Source organism: Schistocerca serialis, chromosome 4, assembly GCF_023864345.2.
Source record: "Schistocerca serialis cubense isolate TAMUIC-IGC-003099 chromosome 4, iqSchSeri2.2, whole genome shotgun sequence".
In the NCBI taxonomy this organism is placed as follows: Eukaryota; Metazoa; Arthropoda; class Insecta; order Orthoptera; family Acrididae; genus Schistocerca; species Schistocerca serialis.
In genome coordinates this window covers 449,201,346-449,214,203 of record NC_064641.1, presented here as the reverse complement: position 1 = coordinate 449,214,203, position 12,858 = coordinate 449,201,346, and the positions used below count along the sequence as shown (strand labels likewise).

The following is a 12,858-nucleotide window of genomic DNA, read 5'->3' as shown; positions in this document are numbered from 1 at the left end:
AAAGTTTAGTATCTGACGGTAAATTATACAAGTAACACCCAGCAACAAATTTCCCAAATATAAACACTTCATCTGATTTTGTCGATCGCCATGTCTTTAGAAAGCCATTAGTTTAAACCTAAATTGGTATGAATTACAGGCATGTAACTTATATAGTTCATGAATTATTGGTGGTCAAAGTGGTCGATTACTATCAATCGCGTCAGACCATAAGTACTCCACAGGTACACAAAAAAACGGTAGCAGCATGCTTATAAACATACTTATTCATCTATGTCTTTGTTTATATCTAATATATACTATTCATGAAGAAACTGGTTAAATATTTACTGTGTTTTAGAAAGCACAGAGACATTAGGCTAGTGGCCTAGCTTTTGTTCTATTCCTTTGATATATGTTTATTTAATTTGTTTATATATCTAATAATGTGTGTTAGAGCATGTTTGTGGTCCAGCCATAGGAATATTTATTTAATTTCAAGTTATTTAAATGTAACTCCAGTATCTTGTATGTTTCATTATGTTTGTGAATGTGCGTTCACTTGAAGCTATGGCGGGAGCACTCTAGCCAATCACAGCGCTCGTGAATGGGGAGACTGGATGGAAATGAGAGGAGAGTTACACAGGTCACAGAAAGTGCTGGACGGTACAGGGCAATGGACACAGGGTCAGCGGAAGGACTTGGAGAGTGGAGCAGTTTGCGCGTGATGGTGAAAGATAGAAATATTTTGGAGTGCTGACCTGTGCTATTGTGTGATTTCCATGGCTTCTGCAGTGAAGTCGTACTATGCGTTCAGAAGTGAATACCTTGCAAGCTATGTTGTTGTTCATAACTAATTATATGAAGTAGGAGTCTATTGTTTCCCTGTCATTCAACTTATATTTTATTTAATTGCTGGACCATTGACACAAATAAGTGTTTTGCATAAATATACCGCATTCCCAAAAGTACTTCTACTATCGTGCTCATCATTTATAGTTGTTAAGATAGTACCTGCAGATTTTATTTAAAGGAAATCTTAATTTATAAATTTATATGTTACTTTCATAATTCGCAATTGCCGAGTGATAGAAACCTTCGATCATTCAATTCGTGTGTGTATTCTTATCATATACTGTAGACTCAGCAGTATTTGGCCTGTAATGCGGCAACCACTTATCCCAGCCCCTAGACAATGAAACCAGCCAAAACTTTTAATATCGCAACTCTGAGTCGGAGGGTGCATAGTTTTTTTAGAAAGCCCACATCCTTACTGTCATTTCTTGCTAACAGTATTAGCTTACTTCCAAGAATAAGCAGCTTTCACTCGATTAATACTTGGCAGAAATCAAACCTGCATTTGGATCCGAGTTTCTTAGCTCTTGTGCAGAAAGGTGTTCAGTATACTGCTGCATCCATTTTCAATAAGCTACCACTCGAATTAGCAGTAATCCATGTGCTTTCAAATCAAAACTGAAGAGTTTCCTAATGGGTCGCTTCTTCTATTCTGCTGAGGATTTCCTTGAAAATTTAAGCTGATTCTTGTTGTATTTTTGATTGCATTTACTTAAACTTATTGACTGACTTTCTTCAGGTTTGTAAACATTTATCTTTATCTGTTATTACTTTTATGTTGAAATTTCGTGTACTGACACGTTCCATGACCTTGGAGATTGGCTCCTCAATTTGGTCCTATGGAACTTGACATGTAAATAAATAAATAAATAAATCTATAAATGGCACAAGTTTAGAGTAGGTCTATGTTAACTGTTTGGGCTGAGAAAGTTTGTAATTTTGATTAGCCAGAATATGTTAAAAAATAAATTTTTCTGAAGGAGCCTCTTAAAAAAGGGGAGTCATCTTATAATTGGGTAAATATGATTATAAAGTTACCCCTCTAACTCATTACTTCTTCCCATGTACATCTCAAGCATTGACAGTGACAGAATAAACAGCGAAATTCAAGTCTGTATGAAAGTTTCTTCCCTTCACACCATTCACAAATGGAACCGTAAATGGGATACTAGTACTCTTTAGTTCTAGTACTCTCCCATGCAGACTGAAGGGTGTCTGTGAAGTACAGGTTTAGATATACATGTAGCTGAATCAGAAGCATAAAAAAACTGAACTGAAGAAATTAGGTCATATTAGTTGATGAATAGACTATATTGTGTGTCAGTGATCTTCTGCCAGAGCCTATGAATGTAAGGTTCTGTGTGAGAGAACAAAGAATCGTTTCATGTAAACCTATAACTTAGAGGAACTAAAACTTCACTATAGGAGAAATTCCTGTGCTTTTAGCCAGGTAAGTGTTCCTTGTCATCTGTGATACAGCCTCTATTGCAAGGGATATCTCAATGAGAAAAAGACAAAAGATGGAGTGGGCACCTATGTGAATGGTGTATGTCACCAGTTTCTGTTTTAACAAATACCAAATCAGTTGCTGTATTAATGAACATTCGTTCAAGAGTAATCACCTGTTGCCTTCATTTGTCACAGCAGGATTGTGATGGTGTTGAGGCTGTCACTGCCCTCATTTCACAATCCCAAAGTACTTCCTTTCTGGCCATTTTAACACACCTGAGCTATGAGGTTCAGCATGAACCTTTTACAGAAGTTAATGTAGTGCAAGGCTGATATTGTCAGATGAGCTATCCCATATGAAAACAAATAATGACAAACAATATAAGTTTAAAGCTCTAAAATTGAAAACTTAATGTATCATCCTTAACAATTTTGTGTTTCTATTTATGAAATGATTTGTGTTCCAGAGTCTCCTGCTGGCTTAGCAATGGACTGGGTTACCAATAAATTATATTGGACTGATGCTGGCACTAACAGAATTGAAGTTGCTAATCTTGATGGAAGTATGAGGGCTCTTCTTGTTTGGGAAGGACTTGACAAACCTCGGGACATTGTTGTTGATCCCATTGGTAAAGCATTTCAGTATTTTTGCAGATTTTTGGCATGTAATGGAGTCTTTAGTGATTAGCATATCTCCTAGTTCACCATTTTACCATTCACCTTTGTGAGTTATTTCATGTATAGAATGTTTTAAGAACAGAGACAATTTTCAAAAATAATCATAAGGAAGCTTCTTGAACATCTGAATTTTCCACAGATATACTGCCTTAGGGGGACAGACGACTCACCTCGTCTGGCCCATTTACCTAATTCTGATGATATTTTTCTATTAACTCAGAACTGATATTGATACCATTTGTGTGACCTGAGGCAGAAAAGCACAGCGTATTTCTCGAAAATTCATTTGATTTTACAAGATGAAAGGTAGTAACCTGGGGTAGATTTTAGTTTACCTGTAGGACTACAAAGCTTTTTTCCCCCTAAAAGAACCATTCAGCTTTACAAGTGTTTATTTTTTACATGTATATACAAACAACCATGGGGTGCTTTTTACAATTAAGTTTAAGATCAAAGTCTTCATTTACCTTCCACAAATGTCCATTATGCTTTCTCCTTACATAAACTATCAGCATCTTGAAACTCCTGGTGCAAGTGTTGAATGCTTTGAGCTGTAGGAGGTGCAGTTGTATACATGTGATGAAAATAATGCAGCACAGTTGTAACTGACTTGCACCTGTTGAAACAGAAAATGGATTTGGTTGCTGGGTTATTTTCATGTTGAGTTGACACCCACTGGGTATTTAACAGGTTAGTGAGTGAACATACAAACTAACTAAGCCATCTTATACCAAAGTAAACTTTTAATTTTGATGCCTAAGTTAAAATTCACCCACAGTCTCTATTTTATTTCGTGCAGAATATATAATCTTGTGGAACTGGATGAATCGTTGTGAAGCTCCCTGTGTAATAAAAATATTTCATCTTAGTTTTACTTAATTGCTGTTTCACATCCAACTATAGAGAGGATATTATGAAATCACAATCATGTAATGTAAGAGGATAACAACTAATTTAAAAAAATACTGAAACATCAACCTGCAAACACACACACACACACACACACACACACTCACACACACACACACACACACACACACACACACACACAGTCTTTGCAATTTACTACAACAGGGACTCAAAGCCATTATTACTATTGAATGACAATGTCTTTGTATAAAATGAATTGTAATTTTTCTTTCATATAAGGTCTGGCTTTGCTTTCTTTAATGTAAGACATGGTTTTGCTGTTAAAATACTTTTCAATGTTTGTAATGCACTTTTTGTTAGACATACTTTACAGGAATCTTCAGTGGCTTTTAGTACATGCTTGCAACTGAATATAAACACTAAGTGCGCAGAAATATAATTTTAATGTCACGTAAAGAGAAAACTGTATTTGATTTTGAGACATACCTTTCAAACACTGATGGGTTGACTGTTATTATGGATTTTGATATAACATATCATGTTCTACAAGAACAAAGGTCCAAAACTGGTAACAACATGCAGTATGGTATATCACAGTAATATTTTCTATGAAAAAGAAACTGAGATTTCTGCTCTTGAAAATTAAGAAAAAAAGGAAAGTGAAAAAAAAAATTTTAAAAATTGACACACAGGGGAGAAGGATTATTCCATATGCGCAATGAGTGACTCCTTCTTTAAAGGAAAAGTCCATAGTCATCCATTCAAATACCATATTTATGATTATCTAGTAATGTTTGTCTAATGCAATGTTAACTAGTAATTCTTGCTGTTTCTACTTGTCATTTGATGCTGCTATGCTGATGATGCTATTTCAAAAGATAGCACAATGTGGGTGATAGGCACATTGATCGCACAATGTAGGTGACATTGCGGAGGGTTGGGTCTCAAGAGACAAAAGGAGTATACAATACATCATATTTGGAACTGAGACAATCTACAACACCTGTGAAGAGTTAGTCTGTGTATTATAACTTACACTTTTTGCAAAATAACTACATTTCCTACTGAGACCCTGCATGTCAGTAATCCACAATGGATTGAAATTTTTAATAAAATGGTTAAAATGCAGGCAAACTGCCATTTTGTGAATTTCCCAAGCATTATGCTGGGTCAGCAAGTCACAAAAATCATTGAATATTATACTAATGGAGTCAGAGAGTGGCCATAGCTCCTATACCACTCCATATAACTGACTACATAATGAATGTAATAGAGGGAAACATTGCACGTGGGAAAAATATATCTAAAAACAAAGATGATGTAACTTACCAAACAAAAGTGCTGGCATGTTGATAGACACACAAACAAACACAGACATACACACAAAATTCAAGCTTTCGCAACCAACAGTTGCTTCATCAGGAAAGAGGGAAGGAGAGGGAAAGATGAAAGGATGTGGGTTTTAAGGGAGAGGGTAAGGAGTCATTCCAGTCCCGGGAGTGGAAAGACTTACCTTAGGGGGAAAAAAGGACAGGTATACACTCGCACATATCCATCCGCACATACACAGACACAAGCAGACATTTGTAAAGGCAAACAGTTTGGGCAGCTTTACTAAGCTGTCAGGAAAAACGGAAACAACACAAATAAGTATTCCAAATCTCCTTAGACTTGTCAAAACTTCTGAAGAATGTCAGTGAAGGAGACACCATGGAATACACAGAACAATTTCTTAAAATAATGCTATTTGTTATTGTTGTTGTAGCTGGTGGACCAGCAGCTTTTGTTGTTGTTGTTGCCTCTGCAGATCCTGTTGTCAAAGAAGCTGCTGCTGTTCTCGTTTCAACTTTAATTGCTGCTTGCACATGTTAAGAAGTTGCTCATTTTTAATGCACACAGAGTATGGTTGTTGTCACCAAACTTTTGTGTCTCTCAGATACATCAAAACACTGTGCATAGAAAAGACAAACAAGGCTGTGGCAAGCTGCAACCAAGTCATAATCTCAAATTTCAAATAAAGTGTGTTGGAATGTTATGGTTGACATGAGCTAGTGAAACAGTCCAATAGTGTGAAATTCAAAGCAGGGTCATTATTAGCTGACAGTTGTGGTAAACGAATAACTTAGCTTCATAAATAGTAGTGATCTGCTTTGACTGACATGGGGGTCAGATATTTAATGAGTGTGGCCATCCATTGTCTCTACATGTTCTAGCCCCAGCTATTGAAATGAGTACTGCTCACACTAGTCGACAAAGCTACAGTATCTATCCTAACTATTAAGTCCATATCAAAATCAGTGTTCAGCAGGGATGTGAGATTTTTGAGATAGGCTCTTGCAACTTCAACTCTCTGTAGATAATACTACAAGGGTTATTCAGTAAGTAAGGAATGATCAGTTGTGAAACAGAAACCACAGTGAAAATCCAATGAAGTTTTGCATAGGTGTGTTGGGCAGTATCTTTAGTTTGCCCATTGATCATGTTACGTCATTCTTTGTATTTCTGAGCACACAGGGAGCACATAAAGATACCTAGAACAATAGTGTCTCCCACCAAGTACAAGGGCCTGGTGAGAAATTTTGCCTGAAGCTATGCAGGCAACATTACATAACTGTCATGCGTTTTCTTCTTCAAGACAGTTCTCAGCCACATTCTGCAGCGGCAATGAAGAGGCTTCTGCATTGTTTTCAATTGGAAATGTTTGATTACCCACAATATAGCCCGTAATTGTCTCCCTCTGAGTTTCATCTCTGCTCACATGAACCGCTGGCTATGAAGACAACATTTTGGCACAGGCAACAAGCTGTAGTCCAGTGTAGACAATTGGCAGAAAGCAGTGGTGACTTCCTTCTATAACGAGGGTATTGGAAAGTTGGTATAACACCAAAACAAATGTCTAAGTCGATTGGCGACTATGGAGGTAAATAGCTGGAAGTTGTAACTAACTGTTACAAATAAAACAGCTTTGATTTTCACTGTGGTTTCCATTTCACAACCTATCGTTCCTTACTTTCTGAATAGCTCTTGTATATTAAAGGACTTTTTTCCATAACAATTAATTCACATTAAATCATAATTCTAAAGATAAATTGAAATCATCAATAACAACAGTTTTATTCACTCACATTTTATGGATTTCAATCATATTAACTAGTACTTACCAAAAAATGTCATTTCTTGCATCACGTAAGTAGTATAATTATGGCTGTACATAATTTTGTTGTACATCTTCATATTTTCACAGCGCAATGATCGTTTCATAAAATTTCGTGTGTGCAGCCACTTAAATTTCACTTCTTCTGATATTTCAACTGTTTACCATCCAGCCATCCTCAGGTGAGCAATGTGACTAATGCTCCAGCACTTGCTCCATCCTTTTAAACCCAAGAACCATGTCACTGCACATGTGGCTACAGATATGCAAGGAGCCAGAGACATTGATCACCAGCAAAGAGGTACAACAGAGGCATGAAATTAGATCTATGGCCATACATTCGATCCACATGATGATGTTAGTGTATCACTTCAAGCTGCACCGTTGCTCCTTTCACTACTGATTCCAAGAAAGTTGAAGTCGAGGCTGGACTTCTGACATTATCGTACCGTCAAACTTGATGGTTTTGTCGTTATTTTGATTGTAACTTACATATATATTCTTAGATTAAATTGATTGTTATGGAAGTGGTAGGGTATATGTGTAATGAATAAAATATCACAGAACCAGAAAGTGTATGTGTAGGTATATTTATCTGAGGCAGTTAAATAAAGTGTCCAAAGTCACCCCATGGATTGGGGTGATTTCGGACACATGTGTTTCTTAAATCTCTGTCCAAAGTTACAGTATATAGAAGGCGAATTCAGACAGTTACTGCCTTTTTTTAAAATTCTTCATGCTTTTTATTTGATTTTGGTGACTTTTACACATTTTAAGGCTGCACTTTGTTATGAATAGGTGATAGCGAATGATATAATGAATTTTATATATTACAAATAAGTTTTTATTTTGCAAGAATTTAAATAAACAGTCTCTTTATTCACTTCTGCATGAGTTCATTTAATATTTTCGCTTAAGCGAGCGGAAAGATCTTCTGACTGTCATTTGAGGAATAAATGCACCCATTCTTCTCCTGGCAAATTATTATGAAATTTCTCCTCTTTTTGGCCAGATTTACCAAGGTAGCCTTTAACTAAATATCTAATATCAAATTTAGTGAAGGGAAATCCTCAATGTGCAGCTCTCAAGATACCTTGCTTCAACATTTCTTCTTCTTCTTTATTTAGCACTGGCTGTCCTCCCATTTTTTTTTCGGATGTGCTTCCTGCACTTTATTTTATAGGGTTGATTTAGGTATACCATACAAATCATATGCTTTTCTGTATGATAATTTACCACTTTAAATATCATGAACAGCTTTATCTAAAAGTTCCGGGTCATAATTACACTGTACTGTAGCACCTCTCCTGCTCTTATACTTTCTTGACATTGTCCGAAATCACCCCACACAGTACATAGTTTTACAAAAACCGTCTTTATTTTATAACCTTGCATGAGAAACTCAATAAACTTGTATAGAAATTGTCTCAATGCTGATAGCTACTGAGCGCATTGACAATTACGGTTACAATAACTTCCTGCTCCGCGCAACAGTAGAAAGTTTCCACTTTACAATAATGTATGGATTTTTAACACTGAGACTGTTCATCAATTATTCACCTAGGGAAACAATTGACACAAAATAAAAGTTGTGGAAAGCAATAAATGCAATCTTGCACTTAAAATAACTGGTGCCAGGGCATTAAAATAAGTAACTCTTTGTTTCTATGCAGTAGCAAAGAGAAAATAATCCATACTGTCCGAATTTGCCCCAGTGTCCGAAATCAACCTGTTGGACGGTGCGTCATAAAATACCCAGTGTCAATACAGTGCTCTGCCACCGCCAATTTATTAGGTTGTAAGAACCATGTGAACCTATGGTGCTCTGTGCATCTCATGGACTGTACATATCATCTGTTCGATGTATGAATGACCACACTCACAGAGGATCTTGTAAACCCCAGGCTTCTGAGGCACCAAATCGTCTTGTAACGGAGCCCAGGAGTGCTGCTGTCCTTGGTGGAGGGTGAAAAATCACTTTCACTTTGTATTTACTGAGGATGTGCCCTATTTTTGACAATAGGCTTCCAATGTATGGCAGAATAGTCATAGATTTAAAACTTTCTGTGCCTCCTTCTATATTCCTTAGGCCCACTGTTGGTTTCATTTGTAGTGCCTAATGTATCTGCTGTGGAGAACATCCATTGGCTTCAAAAACTCTTCTCTAGTGTAGAAGCTTGTCCTCGACACTTCTCTTATCAGCAATGGCATGTGCTCTGTGTACCAGAGTTCTGAGAATGCTCATTGTCTGCAAAGGATGGTGGCAGCTATTTGCATGTAAATATAAATCCATATGGGTAGGTTTCCAGTGTATTGCATATCCCAAAGTGACATAATCTTTGCATCATACCAAAACAACCAAAACTGGAAGGCATCCATCTTTTTTTATTTCCACTGTGAAATGAATTTTATCTGTGGATGGAATTCAGATGATTTATAAATTCCTTAAATTTATCTTCACCATGGGGCCACATTACAAATGTGTCATCAACATACCTCCAAAATACTGATAGCTTCAAGCTAGCAGATTGTAGCACCTTTTCCTTAAAGTCCTCCATAAAGGAGTTGGTCACCAAATGTGACAAAGGACTACCCATGACAACACTTTCAGTCTGTTCATAAAATTCATTATTAAATAAAAAATATGTTGAGGTACATGCAAAGTTTTAAATCCATGGCTTTTCTGTCATTCACGGGATACCTATAATCAGAAATAGGACAGATGCTCAGCAAACGCAAAGTAAAAGTGCTTTTTCACCCTTCACAAAAGACAGCAGTACTCTTGAGTTATGTTAAAGATGATTTGATGCTTCGGAAGCCTGGTGTTTACAAGATCCCCTGTGAGTATGGCTATTCATACATTGGACAGATGACACTTACAGTCCATGAGAGATGCACAGAGAACCACAGGTACATCTGGCTCTTACAGTCTAATAAATTGGTGATGGCAAAGAACTGTATTGACACTGAGCACTCAATGGTATACCATAATGTCAAAAGTTTAGCCTCGACTTCGCCTTTCTGGAACTCAGTAGTGAAAGCAGCAATTTAAATTTGGTTTGCAATGAATTTAATTAGTAGAGAAAGTGGCTTCAGCTTGGACAAATGATGCAATCAAGCAGTTTCTGTTATAAACTCACAAAGAAGTCGCAACAGTGCAGCTCACAGTGATACATCAATATCAACGTTGGATCAACTGTGCAGCCGTAGATCTAATTTCATGCATATGTTGTACCTCTTTGCCGCTGATCAGCGTCTCTGACACCTTTTGTATCTGTAGCCGCATGCTCAGTGGCATAGACCGCAGGTTTAAAAGGATGGGCCGAAATATCAGACAAAAAATTAAAATTTGTGTGGTTGCATGCCCAAAATTTTGTGGAATGATAATTGTGTTGTGTCCAATTTCTTGGACTCTGAGGTGCCTAGTCATTATACATGTAATTAGACCACCCTGAATAAGTAAGACTTTATTAACTGCAACAAAACTTATCTTTGCTCACCAGACTCAGCTGTATTTATGAAGCTGCTCAGGTGGACTTGCAGTCATGACTAAATGAGTCATGATTACTGAGTGGTGAACTGATACAAGTAAAGGAGGACTGTACAATGGCTTCACTACAGTCACTATAGCCCTTTAAAATTACTTGATAGTAGATGTCTGCCATTTGCCACTACGGTGTTGCCACATCAGCCACTGGCTACAGCTCAGTTATATGTGAGACATAAACATGGCAAGTTGCTTCACAAATGCTGTTAATGTGTAATGTGTTGGAAGTCGCCACCACAATGTATATTAAGTAACCAATGACTAAACCATTTTGTAGCCCTGAATTTCAACTCATGTTCTAAGCTAACTGTAGCTCCATGGTGTGCAATGTATCCACGAAAGTGGTTTTTCAACAATCTGTGGCAAAACTACCTATCACTTCGTTCATGGCTATTAAAGCTAACCTCTATGAACAAAAAAAGACAGGGAAAGTTCAGTTCCATGACTAAAAGCAAAACTGTAATTTCTTGATATCATTGGTTACCCAAAGCTATCCTCTCACTGGCCGCACAAGGTGCCAATTTACCAGCCTATGAGCAGTGCTCGTTGGCACTTGGTGGCAGGTTATAGGTGACACAAGCAGATTCCAGACATAAATGGAATGATAGGTAGAAAAATAAGAGCAAATAGAAAACAGTCAATATGATGATGAAATGAGTGGCAAAGAATCATCATCATTTAAGACTGATTATGCCTTTCAGCGTTCAGTCTGGAGCATAGTCCCCCTTATAAAATTCCTCCATGATCCCCTATTCAGTGCTAACATTGGTGCCTCTTCTGAAGTTAAGCCCATTACTTCAAAATCATTCTTAACCGAATCCAGGTATCTTCTCCTTGGTCTACCCTGACTCCTCCTACCCTCGACTGATGAACCCATGAGTCTCTTGGGTAACCTTGCTTCTCCCATGCGTGTAACATGACCCCACTATCTAAGCCTGTTGGTTCTGACTGCTACATCTATAGAGTTCATTCCCAGTTTTTCTTCGATTTCCTCATTGTGGACACCCTCCTGCCATTGTTCCCATCTACTAGTACCTGCAATCATCCTAGCTACTTTCATATCCGTAACCTCAACCTTATTGATAAGGTAACCTGAATCCATCCAGCTTTCGCTCCCATACAACAAAGTTGGTCAAAAGATTGAACGGTGCACAGATAACTTAGTCTTGGTACTGATTTCCTTCTTGCAGAAGAGAGTAGATCATAGCTGAGCGCTCACTGCATTAGCTTTGCTACACCTCGCTTCCAGTTCTTTCACTATGTTACCATCATGTGAGAATATGCATCCTAAGTACTTGAAACCGTCCACCTGTTCTAACTTTGTTCCTCCTATTTGGCACTCAATCCATTTATATCTCTTTCCCACTGACATTACTTTCGTTTTGTAGATGCTAATCTTCATACCGTAGTCCTTACATTTCTGATCTAGCTCTGAAATGTTACTTTGCAAACTTTCAATCGAATCTGCCATCACAACTAAGTCATCTGCATATGCGAGACTGCTTATTTTGCTTTCACATATCTTAATCTCCCCAGCCAGTCTATTGTTTTCAACATCTGATCCATAAATAATATGAACAACAGTGGAGACAGGTTGCAACCTTGTCTTACCCCTGAAACTACTCTGAACCATGAACTCAAGGTTGTGAGGGGAAATGACATGGAAGATCTGTTTGTCGACTAGGTCTGGGGCATAGTGCCTTGGTGAAACCCTCAGCATACAGAGTAAGGGAGTTGTCACTGCAGATACACTGTCCCCTGGTAACCAGGCTGTATGGGAGGAATTTTTGGTATGAAAGAGATGGTAGCTGTCAAAATGCAGGTACTGATGATGGGACAGAGGTGGAGATGGATCCATCAGAGAGGAAAAGGTCAACTTCTAGGAAAGTGGCACTCTGGGTTGAGGAGGAACACGTGAGGCGGATGGGAGAGAAAGTGTTGAGGTTGTGAAGGAACGGAGATAGAGTGTCTTGGCCCTGGGTCCATATCATGAAGATATCATCAATGGAGTGAACCAGACTAGGGGTTTGGTGTTTTGGAAGGCAAGGGAGGTCTTCTCTAGATGGCCTATAAAAAGGTTGGCATAGGAGGGTGCCATGTGGGTGGCCATGGCTGTGCCGTAGATTTGTTTATATACATTCCCTTCAAATGAGAAGTAGCGGTGGATTAGGATAAAGTTAGTAAGGTGTATGAGGACTGAGGTAGTGGGTTTGGAGTCTGAAGGACAAGACCATGGGCATGAGTGATGGTGTATAGGGAGGTGGCATCAACAATGACGAGTAGGGGTCCAGGAGGTAAAGGGGTGGGGATGGTGGAGAGTGGGTGA

At 38.0% G+C, this 12,858-nt stretch overlaps 1 protein-coding gene across 1 annotated transcript in view; it reads left to right on the top strand.

The window, feature by feature from the left end:
* The window catches only part of LOC126475086 (low-density lipoprotein receptor-related protein 4), a 633,185-nt gene that overhangs the window by 470,447 nt on the left and 149,880 nt on the right, over positions 1-12,858 (top strand). The window contains exon 17 of the mRNA XM_050102652.1: positions 2,751-2,912. Within this exon, the coding sequence (XP_049958609.1) occupies positions 2,751-2,912 (162 nt within the window). The remainder of the gene's footprint in view (positions 1-2,750; positions 2,913-12,858) is intronic.